This window comes from Quercus suber, unplaced genomic scaffold, assembly GCF_002906115.3.
Source record: "Quercus suber isolate HL8 unplaced genomic scaffold, Cork oak 2.0 scaffold_116, whole genome shotgun sequence".
Lineage (NCBI taxonomy): Eukaryota > Viridiplantae > Streptophyta > Magnoliopsida > Fagales > Fagaceae > Quercus > Quercus suber.
Window position 1 is genome coordinate 197,971 of NW_027069581.1, and position 25,378 is coordinate 223,348.

A 25,378-nucleotide genomic window follows, 5' to 3' on the forward strand; every position below is an offset into this window, starting at 1 on the left:
TTGCTCTTGAATTAATATATGCTTAACAATATAAAAATATATATTTAATAATTAATTAATACAGATATCCCCGCCATACCGTAATTTAGTTCATGAAGTTTTAAAAGCAATTCAATAATATCCCTATAATACTGAATGGGAGACCATGCTTTTATTTTGAAGTTGAAAACATTGCTCAGGTTGTGGTCAAACCGTTCCATGATGTATCCAGGAATCTTGTTAACCACTTGCACATCATTTTCCAGGGCATTGACGAAATAATCGTCATCATAAATGTCACTGAATTTGCTGCACAAGTAAAACCTAAAGTCAGATAATCTAGCCCATGTTAGAATATGAAACACATTGTGGTACTAAAAAAGTTCAATGAACTACTGTGAAGTTAAATTCATGATGCAACTATACAGTGAGCTGCTGTTAAGACTAATGAAGTAATTTTAGCTTGCACAAAACAACACTGTAACTATAATATACCAACACTTCAATCTCATCATGACTGATATCCAATTAAATCCACTAGCTTAAAATGGTACCTAACAAAGGGTTATGTTAAAACCAGTTTATATTGCATGAAACAACTCCTGTGACATTAAAATGCAAACAGGAGTTGATACCCAACACTTCAATCTTGCCATAAATGGTCACAAGCTACCAGCTAAATTTTGTAATGCAGTTAGGGTGTCTAACAAGAAGAAACAATCCTAATCAACATACCAGGCCATCTATTGATAGAGGCCTCTTTTATAAAGTTTAAACCCTCCCCTTTTAGTATAACATAAGTGGGACCAAATGAGAACGATGAGGCTACAAACATCAAAACAGTTTAAGATTATTATTTAAATAGATACTTGGCAAACAATATTACGGCCTATAACGAAGTCAATCTAACGATTAGATATCAATAATTGAAGAAGTAGCTTCAACGCATCAAAGAAACCACTATATACATGCAGCACATGTATGCCTGCAATGTAACAAGAAAATTTCATCAGTTTCATCATGAGAGTTTCAGCCCATGAGTGAATTCTAGAGTCCCAAATAAATTTCATAAGAACAAATGCTTAGAAGTCTAATTCAGTAGCATTATTAATCAGTTACATTTTGCAGCATGATACTGTCATTTAATAGCATTCTCAAGGTGCTATTCTAGTACATGGGGTGTATAAATAATTACTTGTAGATATTACATTTGCAATATCTTTGAATATTCATACTTCATTTACTACTACTGCACATCAGGCACCTGGATCCACTCAACCACACACAAAATGTTAAAGAAACATAATTGCTGACAAACCTAGGATCTCTCCAAATGCTATGAAAATGAAAATTAGGGATTACAAGGGTTGCATTAAGGTAGCCCGCGACAGCAACTGCATTGCATATCTACAAACAACCAACAACCATGTGGTTAAATGTGTCAACATAATTATAAATAAGCAATTTTTATACAAAGAAGAAATAATCGAGTTTAAAGCCTTATAGAAGTAAACTACAATTTTGGTCCCTGAACTATATATCAAAGTCCAAGTTGATTCTGAACTATCAATTATGTCGATGTACTACTTGAAGTTTTGAAAACAATGCGATGTAACCCTAAACCCCCCCCCCCCCTTCTTCTGTTTAGAAATTGATGAAATTGTTTTACAAAATGATTCAACCTGTAGTCAATTTTGATCCTTTATTTTGGCAGTAAACTTTGGAGGAAAGTGTATTATTGAATTGCTTTTAAAACTTCATGAACTAAATTACGGTATGGCGGGGATATCTATATTAATTAATTATTAAATATATATTTTTATATTGTTAAGCATATATTAATTCAAGAGCAATAATGGATAATAAAGTGAATCAATTGCCCTTAAATGATGTTTAGAACACAAATCAAGATCCAAAAAGAGTAAATAAATGATAGCTAGATGAGTGTTTTTCATTGAAACCAATATATATAATATAAATATTCACAAATTTGGGCTATCTCTCACTATAGAAGGGGTTGGGTTATGACTGTATTAGGGCCGCATCATGGGTGTATCCCAAACATATTGGTGCCTAAAAAAATGGGACATGCATGCAGATAAGGGTATGTGAGTAAAAGTGGAGTATTTGTGTTGCCTAGACTATAACTCATAGTTCTTGTACATAAGTTTTTTTTCCTCTTTGTTGCTTGTACATATTTCTTTGTCTACTTCATTTCTTTGATTGAGTAGTTTCCTTTTAGTACAATTTTTCTTACCTATCAAAAATAGACTATTATTCATAGTTTAAGGACCAAAAATGTAGTTTGACCATATATATGCAAAAAAATGAACTTATAAAAGGAATAAAACCAACCGATGTCCTCTGCTGATTCAGGCCACCGTTCGCCTCAACATATATGTAGCCATTCGTTTCAGGCAAACCTATAATGATGTACACAACCATAGATTCAAATTGGAAGAACAAACCACTAGACAAGAATGACCACATGCATTATGTATAATCGTAAGGAAACATACATAAAACAATTACAGATATGACAAAGATGGCAAAGGGAGGGGGTAAAAATGAAGAATACAACATATTTTGATTGTACTATAAATTAGCAAGCATAATTTGAATCAAGTAGGATTTACAACACGTATATCAGCAGAAGTACATAACAAGAAATTCATTATGTATTCTGCAGCAGGAAGTGTTTTTTGATTCATGATATCATGATGGAAACAGTGATAGTAGTCAAAGTAGTAATGGTAGTGAGGACTGTGGGTTGAGCTGCTAGTAGCTATGGCATTATAGGAAGAGGACAAAGAGATGCATGGTTAGAAGAAGAGGTGACAGGCTAATGACAAAAAGGGAGCTCAAGGTAGTGGCGATGACTGCAATAATAAAAGGTTGCACCTACCATGATGTGCTGGAATGTGGAGATCGTATTTATGAATTGCACATAAAAATTGACAGGCAGTCTGATCGTGGCATTGGCAGTGTAATGGTGAATGTAACAGTGCTTTTGATAGCAAGATGGTCGGTATTATAAAGTTAAAAGCAAAATTATTGTACCCAAAAACAGGATGCTCTTGGAATTTCTTCCTATATCTGACTATGAATGTTCATTTCAATTTGGATTTCGTGGAAATAGAGAACAAAAAATATAAATACAGGAAAGTTTATTGACACTTCCCCCACAATAAAGAGATGGTAAGCTAAACTTATTGCCAAGATGCAACATCAACAACCAGAAGTGGTCATCCCCCATTATTTATTTATTTATTTATTATGAACAGGAACCCCCCATCATGTAGAAACTGAAGCAAGGGAATATCATCATGAACTCTCCAAAGTAAGTATACAGGTTTCATACCTCCAGAAGAGTTTTTAATACATGGTCTCCACTCGCCACCTTTATAGGACCGTTTCCATATAGTTGATATCTGATAGGATTTGTTAGCTTGTGTCAGTACAAGTAGCACATGCAAAAAACAAAATGAAATTGCAAAAAATCTATTACAAAGATATCTAAAAACAAGCTAGCAACAAGCCAAAAGACAGGCTCAACAAAAATATCTACATCCAGAATTACCAGCCAGTATTGAAATGTAGAAAAGCGTCAACCTTGCATCTTTTTCTCCCTATTTTTTATTTTATTTTAACTGTTACAACAAGTAGGGGAGGGGTAATTTGAACCCTGGTTTTCCTTACAAAGGAAACCAGACTATGCCACTACACTACAAGGCTCTTGGCTTTAGCCATGCATCGATTCCAACAAAGAATATTGATATAGGTCAATATCTGGATGCAAAACCTTCAATGGAATAATTAATTGTATTGCATTCAAATGATCTTGGAACTAGAACCTAAAGCTAGCACATAGATGCTACCAACATTTTCTCTTCCAAAAATTAATTATATACCGAAGGCCACATGATTGGAAAGAATACATGTAACCGATCCTGATTAGTCTGTTGAGGATCCATAGTTAGACTCCAGAATTTTGGGACTACAGCTTAGTGGCGGTTGTTGATGATGACTAAAAATTAATGATAAGAGAACACCAAAAAGTACTCTGGCATTAAAAAAAAAAATGTCCCTTTTCTGTAGGTGTTTTGATAATTTAAAAGTAATATTCATTTCCACTTCCTTTGGAACTTGCAGCACTCCCCGCTAGATCAACATGTTCCTACAATCCTCCACAAACTAAGCCTCTAACTCATTTCCATTACTCATTCCAAATTTCTCACAGCCAATACATTAGAACATGACCCTACTATAGCATCACTACCCTTTTGCATAGAGATTATATTGTTAGTCAGATTGATAGAGTTAGTTGCATTAGATTTCAAATACAAATCCGTCCACTACATTACCCTACTTTGAATGACCTTAATACAAACAGCTAGACACCCACCGGGCAGGGAAAGATTTCCCCTATTTCATCAGATCCATGTTCTAATTTCCAGCAATAACAGACTAAACTACAATAAATAAAATTAAAAATCTGGCTTCTAAATCAGAAGTTTTCCATTTTTCTTGGAAAGAGAGACACCACAAAACTAGCTAATAAATTATCCCCTTCTGAACTAGATAACTAAAATCAACAGAAACATAAACGATCATAATGCACCGTGAAATGGTACAGTTGAAATTCGTGCACTTCAAACAACTTATAAGAAGCTGTCCAATACAAACACATGCAGTGCCAAACAACCAGTGCACCATTCCAAGTCTCTCCAAATCAAAATCAAAACAAAAGAAACACCCAAAAGACAAAAATCCTCAGCACCAAATCTCAACAGAAAACCAGGAAATTCAACAGACCCCACTTCCCAAATCCCATTGATTTCACCTCAATCCCCATAATTCACCAAAACTTTTCCCAAACCAAACCTTACCTACATCCCCAATCCCCAAAAATTTCCACAAACCAAACCACACCCACATCCACAAGCCCAACAAAGTCATCAAATTTATTTCATTAGCAATTGTGGCATTAGAACTAAAAGCTCCAAACCCCATAATTCACCCAAAAATACAATATATTTTCACAAACCCAACAAAGGCATCAAATTTATTTTCACTACCAATCATACCATCACAACTAAAAGCTAAAAACTAAATAAATAAAAACTCACCGCATCGGCGGACGAGTTATCAGAGTCCATATCGGGTTTGAGCTTGAGATATAGTTCCGGGCTACGGTAAACGGAGCCGGTTGCGGGTCTATGAGAAATTACTGGAACGACATCGAAAGAGACGGAACCCATGTAGAGAAGCATGACGGAGATGTAGATTAGAGGAGCGAATAGGAATATGCCCTGTCTTCTGAGAAGTACAGAGAGGAGTAGCCACGCGAGCCTCTGTGCCAAGGTCCGACCCGGTTGTGATTGGGCCGGTCCGAACCGACCCGACTTAGACGACGGCCTCCGGTACCGCGGCGAGCGCAACGGCGACGCCGGCGGCGACGGCGTGGTGTGCCCGCTGCTTGGGATTCTATTGTAAGCGTGCATTTTTTTTTTCCCTCTCTCACTGTTTGTGTGTCTCTCTACGACGTCGTTGTATGAGCTGGCTTGGTTTTTCACAATCTCTCTTCTTCTCTCTGAAAGAGAGAAAGAAAGAGAGAAGGGAACGTTTTTTTGTTTTCGGGTTTGAAAAGGGGGTGGGGGGTGCACGTGGTTGTGATAATCATGTGTTTGTTTGGAAGGAAAGTATAAAATTTTCTGTGTTCATTTTTGTTCTTCCATCAATATGGGATTCACTCTTCATTTGCAATTGTAGTATTTTTTTTTTTTTAATTTTTTTTATGTTATCATTTACAACAACGTGATTTTTCCAAAGCAAAAAACAAAAAAATTGGAAGAATTTCGTCAAACTTGCTTACCGTGACTATTTATAAAACTAATCATATTATTTAAAACTAATTTAAAAATTAATGTGAATTAAAATACAAGTAAACTTGTCTTTTTAACTGCCACATATTAGGTTCGAAGAAGTTTCATTCGAACTAATTTTGAGGTAAATTTTCTTTAGTTGGAAAAACTAAACAAAGGTCATCCTAAATAAGTGATGGGACTAAAAGTATACAAATAATTTCATCATCTGTCACGTAGCAAGAGGAGAAAATTATGATTGATTTCATAAGGCATTGTGATAGTTTATGTTCACGTTGAGGTGGTTTCTCATCTTTCATATAATCTCTCCTATTCCAAATCAAGTCAAGTCTTTTTCTTCCATTGCTAAGTCAATTGACTTTTTATTTTTTACTAATCAAGTTGTCAAAATCTTTTCGAGAAGCTAATAGAATTACTTGAACCTTACCTATTTATACGAGTTCCACATAAATTCTACTTTTTCTTTTCTTTTTAAGAGTACTGAACTTGTAATTAATTGAAAATGTGTTGAAAGTGTGAAGAGTCTACACACACATGCCTTTTTGGCTAAGTTATATATATATATATATACACACACACCAATATACCAAAGACCAAAAATTATCAAATTTTAATTTTATTTTTGTTACTAATTTGATAGTCACAATAACATAAGAAATGAAGACTTGAATCTTGAATGTCTTTTATTAGAAACATTAAGAGATGCCAGTCAATGGTAAAACCAAAATTTCAGCTCAGAAGAGCAACATTAAAAGACAATAATAAAAAATTTAATCATTATATTCATTGAACCATGTTGAATTAAATCAACATTGTATTTTTTTCAAATTCTCTTTGTGAAAAAGTATGGTCAACTAGTTGATAAGGTCCACATTGTAGATATATTCTTCGAACATGATATCTATCTTAAGGACGATAATAAAAACAATTTTTCCTTAAAGAATGATCTGAAGGAACATTTGTAAAATTTACTTCAATACGAGTTCGTATAGAATCTCTCGGACTCATTATTACATTTAGGATTCTCCATAATCTTAATTAACTACAAATATATATTTCATATATTAAAACAAATAAACAAAAATAGCTCATCCATAGTTACTAACAATCAAAGTAAGAGATTAATCAAAAGACCAAAAGTTTAGACATCTAATTTGATTGCTCAAAATAACTTTAGCAAATAGTTCAATCTAAAAGTGTTAGGGTATAAATAGGAGACTGGGAGGGGCAAAGAACTCAACTATAGCAATACTATGAGTAATATTCGGTAGAGTCAAGGGGTATACTAATAGATGCCCTTAGTATAAATAGTATTCACATAGTCATTTCTGTATTTCTATTTTATAAAAGACTCATTAGTGATGTAATGTTTAGGAATTCTATAAATGCATCAGATTCCGATCCCTATCCCTATCAAAGCAAGCTCATAGAATTTTTTAATTGTTTTATTGTTAGCTTGTTTGATAACGCATTTCATGGAGTTACAACTCTAGTACAGGCTGGGAAGGATACCAAATTGGTGCATAAATAAAGAATTGCGCGCTGGTGAATGAGTGAGTGAGTGGTGATGCAATTTCAATTGTCCTTTCAAAGGGAGCACGTGCCCCACCGCCACTGGGAGAGGATACCTCATCATGGGGTGGCTTATCCCTGTGGTTGTGGGTGTTGTTTGAAGACACAGATTTGAATTTTAATATTTTATTACTCTTTAATTTATACTTGTTTTTGTATTATATATTTTATACCATATCAATTACCAAATGCAGTGTTCTCGGTTTTTATTTTATTTTTAAAAATTTTAATTACTTTTTTTTATTAATATATAAAAGCCGCTATGCCTGCTACAGTATTTTGGTACTGTACACCCAATGTATTTTACTGTGCAGCACTGTAGCTGCAACAGTATTTTTCGTGAGGCACTTTTTTNTTTTGGTTTGAAGAAACCAGTTTTAAGGATTGAGGAAGTGGGTTTTGGTTTACCTTGTGAGTTGAAGGAGTGGAGCTGGTCGGAACTGAGGTTCCGATGATTCCCATTGTGTCAGTTTTTTCTGTGAGGTGAAACGGTTGAATTTTTACGGTATCGGATTAGAGTCTGAGATATCTCACATATGACTTTCTGTTTTTCAACGTTGTTATCCAAAAGGAAAAGAAACAAGGCATTTTGTTAAATGGTTACGTTGTCAATGGAGTCAGTGCTACATTAAAAGTTGCGCAATTCTTAAATAAATAATTTAATAATAATAAAAACTGATTTGATTGTAATAAAAAAAAATTTACTGTATCCATAAAAAATAATAATAATAAAAATTTACTTTAGCAAGCCTACACATAACATAAGTACAATGATTTTGGTTAACAAAGAATTAAAGCCTACACATTAAGTACAATGATTTTGCTCAACAAAGAATTGTGGAAGTACAGGTTTTATCTAGCTATAATTTGCTTTCTCTTTTTATTTGTTTAAAATATCAATTAAAAATTAAAATTGAACTAAATGAAACAGTAATTTTATTGGATGGATGGTCTTGTTTTCCCACCATCTTGCTTTGCATATTTCAAGGATTTACTGCGTGAATAACATTTTCCATTTTGCGTGAGTAAATTCTGTGTATAAATGGAATGATGTTGATAAATATTGAATAATGAGTTCAAAAATTGACTTTTCAACCATTTCTTCCATGCTTCCTCAAAAAAAAAAAAAAAAAACCATTTCTTCCATGGAGAATTCCTATAACATCTTTTAAAAAAAAATTAATTAATTAATTTAATAAACTAGATTCATTTTTCGTACATTATAAAATACTACTAATTAGAGTAGCACGTGACTTGCCGTGAAACAAAAGTAACGATTAAGATCAATTTTAGATTTTATTTATATCATAAAACAAATATATAAATCATTTGACTTTTAAAGTATATAGAGATTTACATTAGTCAAAAGAAACATTAATTTTAAAATTTTTGATAATTATGTCATAAAAAATTATTCTCATTATTATAAGAATTTTGATCACACACAAAGTGTTTTTTTTTTTTAGGAGAAGAAATACAATGAACTTTTATTAAATAATTCCAACTAAATCAGCTTGAATGACAGAAAAACAATGTGGTGAAACACTTATATTATTTTCTTACCCACCACATTCTATATGGCTAAATCAACTTGAATGACAGAAAAACATGATATGTCCATAACATTTTTCATTATAAATTTTTCATTATAAATCTAAGTGATGAGTTATTATTTTTTGTAATTTGAAACCACTACTTATATTATTTTTTTACAGTCCACTTAAATCTAAAATAACAAATTTATTATGAAAATATTGTGAACATAATATTTCAAAAACACAAATACAGTAATTATCAGAATATCTATACAATAAAAGCACTAATTTATTTTTACAATTATCTCATAAAATAAAGGAGACAAAAAGGGGTTTCAATGTTTTGCACTTCCTCATTAACAAAAAATTTACTTGGCTTACTTTGAAATTAAGGTCGAAGGAGGCTATGTTTCGTGCGCTTGTCTCCATCGACTTCAGAAAACAACACCAGTTTATTTGCATTTAGGCTAATAGGTGAGTCTATAAAATCTTTTTAGTTTCTCTCATTTCTGGCTTTCTCTCTCACTCTCTCTTATTAGCTTTTTGTTGTTTTATTCTACTAGTTTTTCAGTATTGATTGCCAAAGCCTTGGGCTTTTTTACTCTCCAATTCTAAGAGGATGACCTCCACGTGTGTGGTGAAAAATTAGACACTTCAAAAGATACACAGTAAACGCTATTTTATCAACTCTCCATGCGGGTGATGTGACTCCCTCTTCAATTTCTTATTTTTTGGGTCTATTTTTTTATTTTTAAAGAAGATCCTTTTTTTTGTTTTGTTTAATTTTATATGATCTATAATATAACATAAAAATAACCTAGTATATGTTTGGATACGGATGAAAAGCTAGCCTTAAAACTGGTTTCTTCAAACCAAAAAAAAAAAAACCCACCTTTAATATATATATATATATATATATTTTGTTTTCATTTTGTTCTAAAACTTGGTTTTTTAATATTAATTTCGTGCAGGTTTCATTGTGCTTGAATCGTTTGCGAGCCCCGAAGAAATCGATGCCATGGTGAAGAGAATGGAGCAGTTGTTACTTGAGTTTGATTGCTCCTCCACCTCAATTTTCTCTACCAAAAACCAGGTTCTTTATTCAATTTTGATAAATCAATTTCATAACTTTGATTTTTTTTTTTTTTGGATTATATGAACTCAATAATTCAAAACCATTTTTTGGGTTCTTTTATTTCAGCAACAGTCGACCGACAATTACTTCTTTGAAAGTGCTGAGAATGTTTCGTTTTTCTTCGAGGGTATGTATGTTGTTGGCTTGTTAATCTTCAGCTTTTGTGTGTATTGATTAGTTGCCTTTTATGGTGGAAAAGAATGCATGTGGCCGACTCTTATTAGTCTGTTAAGGATATATAGCTGGCTGAAATTTTAGGACTATGACTTGGTTGTGATTTATTTTTTTTGGATGAATAAGTGATAGTATTGATCAAACAAAGTAGGATACAAACACCAATCCACAACAGAAGCCGGCTACTCATACAACAGGGACCATACAAACCCGAATTACAAAGCATGCCCTGTTCTAATACCAACTGAATCAGAAATTCCGTCTACCACATAGATTTTTATTACAAAGAGAATTAGTAATTTCCTTACAACCTCTTACACGTGATGCCGCCTCACATCATTCTTAATTAGTTGAATGATAGCGTCTTCTGAAAAAATTCTACCATTTAACACTCTAGCATTCCCTTATAGCCAAACTTGAAGCATTGATGCAGCTCACACCAATCTGCAAAGGATGGATTTGAACCCTTTCATTTTAACAGAATCTAGTCCCCAATTAAGCACCATAGGCCATGTAACACCAACTCAACTTGAACCAAACTTATTAGATGAGAGCCTATTCTACCAGTGAAGGAACATTTTAAGAAAAAAAAAGAAAAAAATATCACAACTCTCCATTGTGTTTCTACTGAAAACACATTGAATTCACCATCATAATGCCATTTAACCAGCCTTTCCCGAGTTGATAGTCTGTTTAGAGTAGCCAACCAACAAATAAAAGAGTTTTTAGGAATGGATGTATGATGCCATATCAATTTCCACCAATCCACCTCCTTATGCTTGACCCTTATTTCATTCCAAGCAGAGGAGCAAGTGAATCTCCTAGATGTTGAAATCATCCACTGAACAGAATCTTCATCAGCAAAAGCAATCTGTGGTAACCCAGATTGGAAATGCACCTTTGCTTCAGAACTTGCTGGAGGGAAGTGCCAAGAACCCTGTTTTAATATGCTTGAAACTTTAGCATTCAAAATACCCGCAGCTACGATATTAACCTGGGACCAAACTTGGGAAAAATGCACCTTCGGGTTGTTGTTTCATTGGCTGCCTTTTGTCTATGTGACAATATTGCAAAGGAAGTTGAGTAGTTTGGTGTTTTCTATTTTGTAACAATTAGAGCACCTAGTACTCCGTTTTGTGGAATTCGTGAATAGTGTTCATCAAGAAAAGAGTTTGGTACTTTTAAGTCCAAATTTGTGGGTCCACTATGGATCCTTACTTTTAAGTCCCAAATATTGTGTCCTGATCTTTTATTGGCAAGGCTAGAAAGGTTTTGTTATGTTATGTTCTGAATTGCTTTTTCTTGGAGAGGAGAGATTCATAGTTTAGTGGATAATTGTTGTTTTATAGCAAAAAAATTTTTTTTGATAGGTTTATTTATTGGAAATTATGTTTGCTTTAACTAGTAAGAGCTTTTGGTTCGGTGCTCATGGAAGGGTATTGTTACTGTGCTATTCTGATTGGCATCTGTTACTTTTGGCAGAGAAAGCTTTTGGGGATGATGGAAACTTAAGGCAACCAAAAGAACTTTCCATCAATAAAGTTGGCCATGGTAAGTTGTGAAGTTGTTGCCTACTCATTTTCTGTGGCGGTTTAGACATATTTTCTATATGGAAGTTGCCTACTCATTTTTTCATCAAAACTAATCTTGTAATGAATGGGGTATTGGTATATATTGTAAATCTATATGTGCAGCGTTGCATGAGATTGAACCAGCCTTTAAAAAATTCTCCAGCTCTGAGAAATTTTCTAGTTTGATGTTCTCCCTGGGTTACAAGAGACCAGTGATCATTCAGTCCATGTACATTTTTAAGGTATTCCAGTTTCTTGTTGACTATTTGGAGTTCATTTGAAATGATGTCATTATGAAAACTCTTTGGCTTCATAGTTGAGATATCAAGAAGGCTTAATTTATAGAAAGACATTTCCATATTAAAGTCCACTATTAGCTCTTGCAGTGTGTAACACATTATATGCACATAAAAGATAGATGGAAAATTAATTTATTTGTTCTTTCTTTCTTTCTTTTAAATTTTTTTTAATTAATTTTCTTTTTTAAAAATGTATGCTATGTATTGAAAGAGGGGAACTTAAATTAAGAGTGAGAAACGTATGCCCCCTTTCTGCAAGCAAGTTTTTTCTCTGCTTGTTAAAAGTAAGATAGTTGATGCATGATTCATGATGTGTTATTTGAAGTGAATAATTAGCATGTGCCAAAATTGGAGAAGTACATTGATATTCACGTTTCTACATGTATATATATATATATATGTATGAGTATATGTGTATCTTTATGCCATAGGGGAAAAGAAGTTGGGCGGGGTGGGGGTTGATGAATTAACCTGCTCTTTGCATTTAGACATCTTGGGTTCATCAATTTAATTTGGAATTTAATACTGAATGTTGGTATAGATATTTTCATTCCACTTGCCTTCTAATCTAGTATCCTATCATTGGACATTTTTTCTCATTAAGTTTCTATATTGCTTAAACAAGTTTATATAATAAAAAAAACTGTTTTAGAGGATGGAATGCATTAATAGGGCTGGGTTCAGGCTGGTGATTTCCCTTTGTTTCACAGCCCTAACTGCAATTTGTGAGCTTATTCAATGACAAGATTGGCGAGTTGTGGAAACACCTCTTTCTTTCATATTTTGAACATTTTCTTCGTGGAGCATTAATCATATGAATTTCACCTGTGTTCTTGATTTGTTGACTTATTTTTCTATGTAATTTCTTTAATTGCAACTATAGTTGATTGGTTTTTGGTTATAGATTTTTTTACCCCAGTGAAGAGGAAAGGCCAAACCTCATGTCCTAAAACATGATATCACCCCCAATAAAAGAGGACTGGTTACAATGATAATACACACTTACCTTTTAAAACAAAACAAGTATTTGCTCTGAGCTTATTCTTTGGCAATGAACACTTCTTCTCCCATCAGATGGATCTTGAGCTTATTCTTTGGCAATGAACACTTCTCCTTCCATCAGATGGATCTTGTGATTAATGGGCTTGTTAAGTTTTTGTTTTTGAGTATTTCTAAACAAGTGTGTCAAGTGGATGCTTCAAAATGTGTACACCTATATTGTACATAATTGGTTGGGATATGTTTCAAATGCTAACACCACAATAAACTGAGGCTACAGTAGTCTTATTTCTCTAAACTTTATCATGATTTGTAGCAGAATATGCTACAGATAGTTTTATTAATCACCCACGCACCATATTTAGAGTCCAAATGTGCTCATATTTCATATAATTCATGTGCAAAGTAATCTGCATTATTTTATTGGCAGCAACCGGGTATTGGAGGCGAAGTAGTGCCACACCAGGATAACTCATTTCTTTATACTGAACCACCAACATGTACCGGGCTGTGGCTTGCACTTGAAGATGCAACAATAACGAATGGTTGCCTTTGGGCTATTCCTGGGTCTCAAAAAAGTAAAACTCTTGCTTCTATGTAGCCTTTTCCCCCATCCTGTTTGGTACAAGTTATTTTTCAGCTTTTCAAAAGTGGAGTTGTTTGAAAAGGCCATTCCTTGAAAAAGTTGTATTTTGAAAAAGTGCGGTGTGATAACACATTACCAAAAGGGCAAAAAAAAACCCTGGCAAATGTTTGGTGTAATCTAATGTTCTATTTTGTGTTGTTTACAGATGGGCTTGTTAGAAGGATGATTAGAGGTGAAGAGGGGGTTTCCTTTGACCGGCCTTTGCCGACGTATGACCAGAAAGATTTTGTGCCTATTGAAGTGAAAGCTGGGTCTATGGTTGTGATTCATGGGGATCTTATTCATCAAAGGTTGGTTAGGATTTCTCATTGTAACTCTTTTTGAAACAATGAAATAAGACTTTTTCCCCAATAGCAGGATGGCCTCAAAACTCTCCTTTTACTTCTTTCGTTTCATATTATTTGGACTACAGTTTTGAGAATCAGTCCTCAAAATCAAGGCACGCCTACAGCTTGCATGTAGTGGATACTGATGGCTGCAAATGGGCCCCAGATAATTGGTACGCACTCTGAGGTCTCCTTTACTGTAATACATGCACTGATGGTGATAAAATTAATTCGTTTTCTAATCAACAGAGAATTGGAAGTTATACAGAAAAATATTCAAGATAGTTAAAAACATCCTAAAATTATTGGTTTGTTTCTAGTGGAAGAGGCAAGACTGTGTTCCAATTGCTAAAAACAAAAGAGGAAATAAACTAATCCAACTAGATCTTGAAGTGGCTGTCAGTGAATTATAAACTTAGTAATGAACCAAACCTAGAATAAATACCAGTTCAACTTTGAACAATTTCTGGTCACCAAGTGTAACTTAAACTAAGAACCAGTACTGTTTGGCTTTTACATTTGGATTGTTTGGACAGTATCTATATTCAGAATATTTTTGCTTCTTCTTAAGCATTGGTCAGTTAAACCCTCCCCCCTCAAAAAAAAGAAAAAAAAAGAACCAATTCTATATTTTTCGAAGTGTCTTTTGTTTAGCGTTGTATTATTGTATATTTTGTTTACAGCCAATCCTAACCCTAGAAAAAGGAAAATTGTAGTAGGTCAACGACTAGAGTAAAATTTAGTCGCTTTGTTCTGAATGACGGAAAAGAATACATGTGAATGACCTTAATTAGTTTGTTATGGATTCATCAATCTTAAAATTTTGGAACTAAGGCTTGCTTGGTGGTGGTGTGGTGGTGTTATGTATGCGTCAAAATCAATTAACCATTCACAGCTGCCCAATTCTCTGGTTTCTCAACACACCCTTGAACTCAACCACCTGGTTAACAAGATGGTTTTGAATTATTCACCCCTAGCTATAACCACTTTATTTTAAACATTGTTGTTTCTTTTAAATTTATTTTTCAGGATCAGAAGAAAAGTGGAGCCAGAGCCCCTCTATGTATCTTAAATTCTTAATATCTCCAGACACTTCATCAACAGTCTGTTTTACAAATGGCTACCTTTGCATCTCAAGCAGAATAATTTATACGCTGTAGTAAACTTCTTGTAATGGGGTAATGTGATACTGAAGATTTAAGATTATCATGAACAAAATCGTTATAATACTTGTTGGTAAGAATTGTAATGTTTTCTTAGGTTCGTCTTTGTGGCCATCAGCTACTCTCTTATTTTTGCTCTCCCTTCAAATGACATACTGTCTCTGCATGAAGATGTAGTCAAAAATCAGAATAAATTTGTCTACATATATACTACATTACTTGCCATGCATGGTCTTGTAATGTTCCTTTACAATAAGTATTTTTTATGCACGTACCTATCATTTAAGTGTTTCGTTCCAAAGAAGTACCTAATGTATTTATCCTACTGCCAACCCTTTGTGATGAACCCTGCAGTGTGTTGGTTCTCTATTATTGGTCTTATTTACAAATCGTTTCCAATTTTAGTAGTATTAGGCTCTATCTAGCTCTGCTGTTCTGTGCAAAACCAAAGCCTTACAGGGCTTTTAGTGCTAAAAAAAGTGTTTGTCTTGTAAAAGCTTCTACATAAGAGTTTTCAAAGTTCCTCAAAAGCTTTTCAAGGAAAATTTGAAATTTGGAGTAATCAAAAAACCCTAAGGATTGGTGGAGATGAGAATCATTTGTTGATAATATACAAAGGAATTTATTTTATATGATTGAGCATATCCTAGACCCTGATGAGATGCACAAGCAACCGTGATATAAGATAATCAGTTAGTACTCCATGTCTTTGGCTTGATAGGGTAGTTCTCTAGAATCCAGCAAATCAAATAGCTACTGCAAGACAGCAAGGGCTATTCATGTCAACTGCTGCCCTTCTGTGCTGTGCTTTTTAGAGCGGGGACATTTGGCCCGGGTGGGGGTGGGGTGTGTGGGAACATTCTTTATTATTTTTTTTTTTTGCCCTTAATTAGACTTTTCGCTTGGTTTTTTCCATTTTCCATGAATACTATCATTGATTGTGAATTAGAGGTCAAGTTCTGGTGCGATGACAAGTTGCTTCTACCTAAAGTGACATGTTGTGGATTCATGGATTCAAGTTCAGAAATCGACCTCTCCAAAACAAATTGAGGGTAAAATTGCCTACCATGACCTCTATCAAATCAAAAGTATGAGTTTTATACATTAAATAAGACATTTATTTTTGGTTTGAATGAGGATTAAACTCCTCCCCCCTCCCCCAAAACAAAGAAAGGAAGAATAATAATTAACTGCAAACACGACAACTTAAATCTAATGGTATAATTCTATTAGGCTAGAAAGAAAATTTTAATTTATTAACCCGATAGTGATCAATTCTTATTCAAATAATTCATTCTTTCCTTGTAAGAATAATTGTAGACAATTTTAGTGTATGAACTTGGTAGTTATCAATGTTAACGAGTTCTAATTCAAATTCAAATGACACGTTTTTTTCCTTGTAAGTATAGGAGAAGGGTTCAATGATTTATCAATGCCTGTGTAACTTACCTTTGTAAGTATAGGAGAAGGGTTCAATGATTTATCAATGCCTGTGTAACTTAGCTTTGTCTTGTTCTTCTTCTTTCCCTTTTGAGCCTATAATATATATATATTAAGTTCAAATTACACCTGATGATTGAAATTCATTACAATGTAGTGTTTTTTTTTTTTTTTTTTTTTTTTATTATACGTGAATTTTGATAAATCTACTATTGGATTACTTTATCTTCGTATATTCTCCATGCTTACAAAATTTAAAGATAATCAAATATCAATAGCCATGTCATCAATCAATTGTTTAAATTCAAGTTTTTATAATTTAAAATAATACATAAAAGATAAATGTATAAATCTGATTGGCATAAAAATTGACATGCAAGTTAACGTGTAGAATATGTAATTCAACAATTACATTTTCAAAATATGAATTCAATAATAAGTTATTGAGTAGTGTAATATTGCTTAAAATTACACTAAGTGTAACTTGAACTCAACTCACCATTGCCTTTTGGACCTATCTCTATAGAGAAAACTAGAGATACACAACTCCATCGACTAGAAGTATGTATTAAGATTCTTTAAAATAATAATAATAATAATAATAATAAATTACGTATCAAGATAATTCAAGAAAATTTTAAGATGTCTATAGTCTATAGCTTATCCTAAGTTTCTAAACCCTGTGGAGTAAACTAGGGATATACGATTTCATCCGCGAGAACTATGTATTAAGGTAATTCATGATAATTTTTAGTGGAAAATGAGTTCAGAATAATAAGACGGGTTTAGATAAACATAATAAATTATGATTCACAAGTCACAAGTATTCCGATCCTGCAAGGTGGCCCTGTACATTCTATGTATGTGGTACGGATGGACAAATCTAATACCCAAGGGACACTAGTTGTAGGTCACATCAATAATAATATCTTAAAGAGTAGACAGAATTATTGTGCGTGTGGATATTTTTAGCTCTAGAGTCTAGAGTACTTCTTTAATATGATGAGTAATAATTAAAAGAAAACAACTTGCATGAGCTGAGGTTTAGTTGGGGACATGGAAGTTCAGAGATGGCCCCATTAATAGAAGAGTTCTATGATGTGTAAACAGTGTCATCTGTTTTACCAACCAAAAAAAAAAAAACCAGTGTCATTTGTACATGAGATGACGAAGAGGACAAACGACAAACCAACTCTATTGCTGTAAATTGAAAATGTGAAGTGTTGTTTGTCTTATTGAGGAGACAGGGCAGTACAGATAGTAAAAGAGAGAGCTGGGTCAAGGTCTGAGACAGTTGGGGCAGTGTTTATGACAATGCTTAAGATTTTCATCTAGATAATGGTCGGTCCCTTTGGTCCCTCGGCTGTACCGTACGTACTGTCTTTTTACAGTTCATCTCTTTCATCCATGCAGTCGAGATAAGTCACAGAACGAGTCGGTGAATTGAGTTGTTCTATTGTCACAAACTTTGTCAAGATTTTTTAACTTGGTAAATTGTGAGTGGCTATTAAATTATTTTTATATTAACTTACTTAGTAATTACATTAACTTAGTTACAAATGGGAGACAATTGTTTGTTTGAAGTAGTTTTTTCTCATTAATTTTTAAGTTGATTTTGTTTAAGTTATATATATACATATATACATATATATACATATTTTAAAATATTATTATACTTTTACAAAATTTCAACAAATAAGCAAATAATTTTTTTTTTTGTACATTACTGGTAATGTCTCTCTTTCTTTCTCTCTAATGATCATTTTGTTTTAAAAATGTTCAAGTTTGAGCCATGTTTTAAAAATGTCCAAATTCTAGTGAATTTGGCATATATTAGTTTTCAATAGCTAATTTGTTGAATGTGAAGCAAAAAAGAGTTTTTTTTTTTTTTTGGTAGCATATCTTCCTAATGAAGATGTGTAGTGAGCGTTTGGATGCGTGTCTCTCACCTTTTTTTTTTTTTAGTGTCTCTTACACTATTCATGGGACATGAACAGTTCATTTAGGCTTATGAACAGTGCATGGATTACACTGTGCAGAAGATATTATGCACTATTCATGCATTGTTCACAGGATCCACAACCTCACTTTATTCAGAGAAAAATATAAAAATGAGTTTCACGGTACTATTTACATATTTAAAAATTATTTTACTATTGTGTTTTCAGTTTACAGCAAAATAAATTGTATCCAAACGGACCCATAATGTCTTTTGACTCCATCACATAAAGAGTAGTCTCATAGATACAATAATTTTCATAATAATTGAGTTAATAAGTTTTTATCGATTCTCATTTAGGCTTATAATTGATACCACTTTTTATTTATTTATTAATAATAAATTTCTACTTGGACAATCATAAATAGTTCAATAATACTTCTATAATTTATTTTTTTGGTTCTCTAAGATTTATTGTTATGTAAAAGGTTTGAATTATCTGCCGAAATTCTTTTCTTCTTATTACTTTTCCTAGTAGGACATTACGTTTTATTTTTTATTTTTTTATTTTTTTTTTGAGAGGGAACATTACGTTTTTATTGATTGTATCATCTTCTAATCATATCCTAAATGCTAATGACCAAATGCATCATGGATTTTGTCTCGTTAGTTTTATTCTTTTGGGTACTTTCTCTGTTTCTTATCATGCCCATTGCCCTATGTCTATGTCTTCAAAAACATACTGATTGCCAGATTTTTATCTTGTTAAGTACGCAATCACCCGCAAAGTATTTGTCTGGACACCCAGCAAGAGTTGAAGTGGCACTTTTATCATCAATGTTTTCGAAAGTCTCAACTCTCAACAGATTACTTTTCCATCAAGACGGGCTAATCAGTCTCCGATTTAATACCCCTCTCTTATTATTATGGTTATATTAACTAGTCTCTTTAGGGCCATTAATAATAAACTCTTTTAAGAAAATTTTAAAACTATTTTTATAGACAATATAAAAAGCGGTAAAAAAAATTAATTTTTTTTTCTTATAAAAAAGTTTCTAAAAATAGTTCCTAAATCAATATTTTTAAAATATTTTCTTTATTATTATTATTATAAACATGATTATGTAGGTTAATTTGGATAAGCCGGCGTCATACGGATGTGTGCTAAATCTAACATTAAGTATTTTTAGGTCAAAATATTTTTTAGAGAGATCCAATTGTAACTCAAACTATTTTTTAGAGTATAATATAAATGCTACTAGCATATTTTTATGTTCAATCAAAACTTGTTTATATTCATTTCTTTAATAAAAGAGTCAAACTCAAGCCTAATGTTTAAAATAAATTGTTAATAGAGTCAAGTTCAAATATAATGATACTATTTTTAATATTTTTCAAATTTTAATAATATAATGTAATATTATATATCTTTAATTTCTTTTTTAAATTAAATATTTATAAAATGAATCTTTTTTTGAGAATAATATATATTTTTAACTTATGATATTCGTTCATGATAATTGTTTTTTACCATCAGGCCAAACCTTGTACTATATCCTAACAACTATCCTTAGAATGTAGTACAACTTACAATTCGTAGTATAAGTATTGCAATGGTACAAGTTGTGCATGTATGTTGAATCTAGACTAATATTTTTATCATCCCTATTCAATTTCAGGATGGACCTTGAGTTTTGAATGGATGGCGTGGAATGAAACACGCGAGACAAATGTTGATGACACTAGATGGTAGCAGTCAGCGAAGAATAATAGCCAGAGGATGATTGCAATGGCCGAAGGATGTTTGTACCGTGGCTAGAATGGTGATATTGGCAAATGAAGGTGTCACAATTTGCTGGATGATGGCAGCATATGCACAAAACCCTAGGGCTAACGTTGCTAGTAATAGTATAACAAGCCAAAGTCCATACATACGCCTTTGGGTTTCTTCGGTTATGTTGGTTACCATAAGATATGGCTTGTTGTGTATTATGGTGTTTTTCATGAGTATAACAAACACATTGAGATCAATTGTCATTTGCTTGGCACCATCTCCTTTTGGGCATGCTACAACTTCATTTTGTCTCTTTGTAGGATTAATTTGTAGACATCTTCACTAAGTCTCATCCATCAGGGTCATGTTCATGACTTTGTATCTAAACTCTAGTTAATTTTAGGTAACTCATTTTAAGTTTTCCCCCCCCCCCCCCCCTGTATTGGCAGATTTATATAGCAATGTCAATTCTAGGGTTTTGTGACTATATATGTAAGCATTTCTTATGTTCAATATATACATATACATAGTTTTTAATGATTGTATTAAAAATATTACAAATTTTACTATATAAACTTTACAATATAATGTGTCACCAATTAGAAAAAGAGTAATTAAAGTATTTATTTATTATGTTGTTGTCCAAGTGATTCAATCACATTTTGATCATGAAATTAGTAAATTGTAAACTTAAAAGTAAAATTGATAATAATTATAACATTTTCTGTTTTCAATTGTCTTAAAGAAAAGATTATTTATATGCGTTCGCTAAATTAAGAGACAGGGCACCCCCCCAACGGGCATTCAGTTCCAATTGATATAGGTTTACGCAGTATATCACTCTATCTCGTACCATCTTTCTTCAGCTTTGACAAAATTCCATCTGATAACTCTAACTGAAGATTACATATTAAAAAAATGATTCTACACATATTTACCTTGCAAGTAATTATTCTCGTGGGTTCGTTTTCCACAAACCAAGAGGAAAAAAGATCGCAAAGGAAACAACACCATTTATTCATTCATCAGACAAATAGTACTGTACTATCACATTCATTGTCCTTTCCTTTGTTTGGTGGTTTGTATGTATTTTTAATGAAACATTCATTGTCAATTCCAACAGGCGTATGTGCTGTAGTGCACACAACAAAAACATGGTCTGAACAAAATGCTATTTTGAGAAAATGATAGAGCTCTACAACTCTCTTTTTTATATATTTATTTTATGGAATGGAGCTCTACAACTTGGTACAACCAGCTAGGTATTATTTTCCCATGTCTTTGTCATTCACTCGTGCACCATGCAGACCATAATAAACAGGAAAAACAGTAGCCATTTCCCCCATAATGTAGTAACTATCTAACACACACATATATTAACCAGTTACCATTTCCACCATTATGTAGAAACTATCTAACACACACACACACACACACACACACACACATATATATATATTAACCATGCATCTAATCTAACATACAAATCTGACCACTTGACGTGGGCTTCTTAGCTTTGTTTATTTCTTCAGAGGCAGAAATTCAAAGTACTGGCTTGGAGCAAGCTCGTTGTCACTAGTTTTGTTAGGCACTAGTTTGATGTCCTCTTCTGTGACACCAATATTGGAATCACTATCACATTGATCATCACCATATAATGGAAAGAGTTTAAGGGTCTTAAACTCTCTTCTTTGATCCTCAGGGTCGGGGAAAGCTTCCCTTAATGACAAATCATGAGCCATCTCCTTATCTTGACTCGTAGCTTGTCTTTCTACTGTTCTACTCTTTTGTGATACTCTCCCCTCAAATTGAATCCACCCAAGTGATATTTTCTCTGCTGTTGCTGCTCTATTCATCAAAGCAGATTCCTGACAATCACCAATAATACATGTTAAAATGATAGTTAATGGTTTAATGAATAAATTTCATTGTTTCAAAAACCATATAGTTTAAAATATTTCTAAAAGGTTCTTACCGCTATTTGCTGGATAGAAAATACTGACAAAACCGAATTCATGATATTAAGTCAATTTGATGATGTGAAGTCTATTATGCGGCATGAATTTTATCTGATACGACCCTATTTTTCATCTATCAAATGATAATGAAGAAAGTTTTGAACAATTTCAAAAGTATATAGACTAAATTGAAATATTTTAAAGTATAATAACAATTTTGAAATAAAGATAAAAATTAAGGATCGAATATACAATTTAACCTAATTTAAACTTGTGGAGCATGTGATAGTTTATTAGGGTTAGAATAGATTATTTATAATAATATTTTAATCATGATTCTTTTTACTCCTTTCAAATGGTTTAATTTTTTTGGACAAATGATAGTTTATCCATAAAAGTTAAAACTTAGTCCAAAAAAGTTCTAAAATCTTACACACAGCCCCAACAAAAAGTAAGGAATACAAGTTCTACTTCCCAACATCCAAAAGGTCTTGTTTCTTTCTCTTATTCTTTGAGCTTCTAATTATAAATTTATAGGGCATCTAATTTTCTTTTGGGTATAACTTTCAGCTAAGGTCAAGAATATTACGCAAAGTACATAGAAAAAGATGACTGGCGGACCTCTATAAGTCTTCTGCAGTTCAAAAGAGGTGCCCACTTCTTTGCCTGCTCAACTTTATAAACTTTCCTCCTCATCACTGTAGACAGAATCAGAAACAAAGCAAATTCAATTTTACACATCTCAAAGATTAAAACCACAAATGAATAAATAAATGACAAGAAGTTAAGGATTAATGGGTTTTCATAAAATAGTTTTTAAACACTATTTTTGGAGGACAAAAGGAAAACTCACAAATAAGATAATTTTATTAATTTAAAACTATTTTAGGAAAATTATTCATTTTGATTCTTTTTTCTTGAAAAATAAGGTGCATATGTTCTCAAGAATAATTTTCTCAAAACAGTTCACTTTCTGTTTTTTTTTTTAAAAAAAAAATATAGTTTTTTGTTTTTAAAAATTTTTTTTTTTTTAAAAAAAAAAAAAATAGTTTTTTGTTTTTAAAATGGAAATCGAAAGCCCTTTAACGTAGCCTCTCTCTCTCTCTCTCTCTCTCTCTCTCTCTCTCTTGTTCCCTTGTATTTACTTGGTCACTATTGTGATGGATGCCATGTTCTAGATCAATTTATGGTGCAATAAAAATCTCATAATTGAATCACAAGTTCTGCATCTTTTTCTTTTTCTTTTTCTTATTCTTAATTTTTGGATTTTCATAAGTCCAACCTCATCACCTTCTAACTTATACTTTTACCACCATATTAAACTATGATAGTTGTTGTTTACCAATAATTTATATATATATATATATATAATATTTTTGTGTGAGCATTAAGGGTATGGTATCTAAGAAAATGACGAAAAAATTGGATATGGTTATAAAAAAATGTATATATAATTGGTACCTGGTTCTTTCTTAACTAGACTTTTACAATCATGTTGTTGCACTTGTAAGTGTGAAGCCAGCTCACGCCGGCGTTTCTGCCTCTCTCTCGCTTTGTGATTTTGAAACCAGTAGAAAACATTCTTCCCTTCAATCTTACCAAACCTTCGAAGATATGCTGCAATCTGTTGGATCTGATCAGCTGTTGGAGTTCGTGTTCCATGTTGATACAACTCTTGAAGGACTAGTATCTGCTCCGGAGTTGGATTCCACCGTGAACTTGCCAACGGTTTTGTGTTAAAATTTGTCTCAATTTGTTGAGTTACATAAGCTGTAAGGATAACAAAGTCACATGTGAGTGAAAGAAAATAACCAATGCTTGCTACAACTATATAAGTACATCAAATATAAGGAAAATTAGGAATATAAAACGTGTAAAAATAAAGACAGACATGCCCCATTGTTGTAGAATAGTAAATTACCACTTATCTCAAAAATTTTAAAATAAAATTTTTGGTACTTCCAATTACATAAATTAATAGTTCAAACCACATTCAAAATTAGGGTATTTTCCATTTTTATAGAAACTTATATTCTTCAACTATTATTCTAGAGAGAGAGAGAGAGAGATGGATTCAACCCTTTTGTTCCATTCACACAAGCCCAAAAATGGGAAAGAATTGAGAAAAATAAAGTCGCATATACCTGGATGGTGATTCAGTGAGAAAAGATTGGTGTAATGAGTGGAATCACAGTAAAGAGGGGTTAATATTGGACTGACTGACATAGGCTTTGGAATAAGGGGTCGAAGTTTAAGATCAGTGAATGAGTTAGACACGTTAAACTCTTTACCATCACCACAACCCATTATCCACTTTGTGAATCACTGCAATGAAGCTGTGCCCTCTCTCTTTCTCTCTAGAGAAATGTCGTATACATTCCAAGGTTTGAGTAAAAGATATGAATCCTGGCAACCCCAAAAAAAAGAGAAAGGGGTATATAAGAGAAAGAAGAATGAGAATGAAAAAAGTTGGGTTTCAAATTAGAGACAAGAAAGTGTAAAGTAGCAAGCAAGACAGTAGCTAGGTTGACCAAGCCTTCATATATATGTGTGTGTGTGAGAGAGAGGGAGAGAGAGAGATAAAAGATTCAAAACTCGTACATACAAGAAAAAGAGAGAGAGAGACAAGAGAGGTGTGCAATAGGAGGACAAAGCTAAAGAATGGGTGCAGTGAAGCGTGGAATTCTGCGAGAGAGATATTGGGAGGCGAGGAGGTATAAAAAGGACGTGACCATTATGATAGTGCTGTATCATAAAAGCCCTATTCGAAGACACACCACACTATTATTGTTTAATTACACTGTCTTGAGCCTTTCAATGTTCTCAATTCATGCTGTTTCCTTCAATATTTTCTCTCCTTCAATTCTCTCTCTCTCTCTCTCTCATACACACACACACACACACACACACACAGATTACCAATGGTATATTCTGTACGGGTATCCGTGAAGGCATGAACTCTTCCTATGTCCATATATTGTAT

At 32.8% G+C, this 25,378-nt stretch overlaps 3 protein-coding genes across 3 annotated transcripts; 1 reads left to right on the forward strand and 2 right to left on the reverse strand.

Annotated features, from left to right (window-relative positions):
• Window positions 1–44: 44 nt before the first annotated feature.
• Window positions 45–5,771, reverse strand: LOC112025470 (protein ESMERALDA 1). The gene is made up of 5 exons (XM_065775619.1): window positions 5,109–5,771; window positions 3,341–3,410; window positions 2,335–2,402; window positions 1,298–1,386; window positions 45–288 (listed from the first exon to the last, which is right to left on the reverse strand). The coding sequence occupies exons 1-5, from the start codon at window positions 5,481–5,483 to the stop codon at window positions 45–47; spliced, it is 846 nt and encodes a 281-aa protein (XP_065631691.1). The 5' UTR covers window positions 5,484–5,771.
• A 4,144-nt stretch (window positions 5,772–9,915) lies between these two features.
• LOC112025483 (phytanoyl-CoA dioxygenase) lies at window positions 9,916–15,570 on the forward strand. The gene is made up of 8 exons (XM_065775631.1): window positions 9,916–10,064; window positions 10,173–10,233; window positions 11,763–11,831; window positions 11,975–12,093; window positions 13,580–13,727; window positions 13,941–14,085; window positions 14,208–14,294; window positions 15,151–15,570. The coding sequence occupies exons 1-8, from the start codon at window positions 9,990–9,992 to the stop codon at window positions 15,191–15,193; spliced, it is 747 nt and encodes a 248-aa protein (XP_065631703.1). The 5' UTR covers window positions 9,916–9,989; the 3' UTR covers window positions 15,194–15,570.
• Window positions 15,571–21,638: 6,068 nt separating this feature from the next.
• LOC112025459 (WUSCHEL-related homeobox 6) lies at window positions 21,639–24,702 on the reverse strand. Its single transcript, XM_065775620.1, has 4 exons — window positions 24,534–24,702; window positions 23,857–24,165; window positions 23,017–23,093; window positions 21,639–22,305 (listed from the first exon to the last, which is right to left on the reverse strand). Exons 1-4 carry the CDS (start codon window positions 24,700–24,702, stop codon window positions 21,958–21,960), a joined length of 903 nt encoding a protein of 300 aa, XP_065631692.1. The 3' UTR covers window positions 21,639–21,957.
• Between the last annotated feature and the right edge of the window lie 676 nt (window positions 24,703–25,378).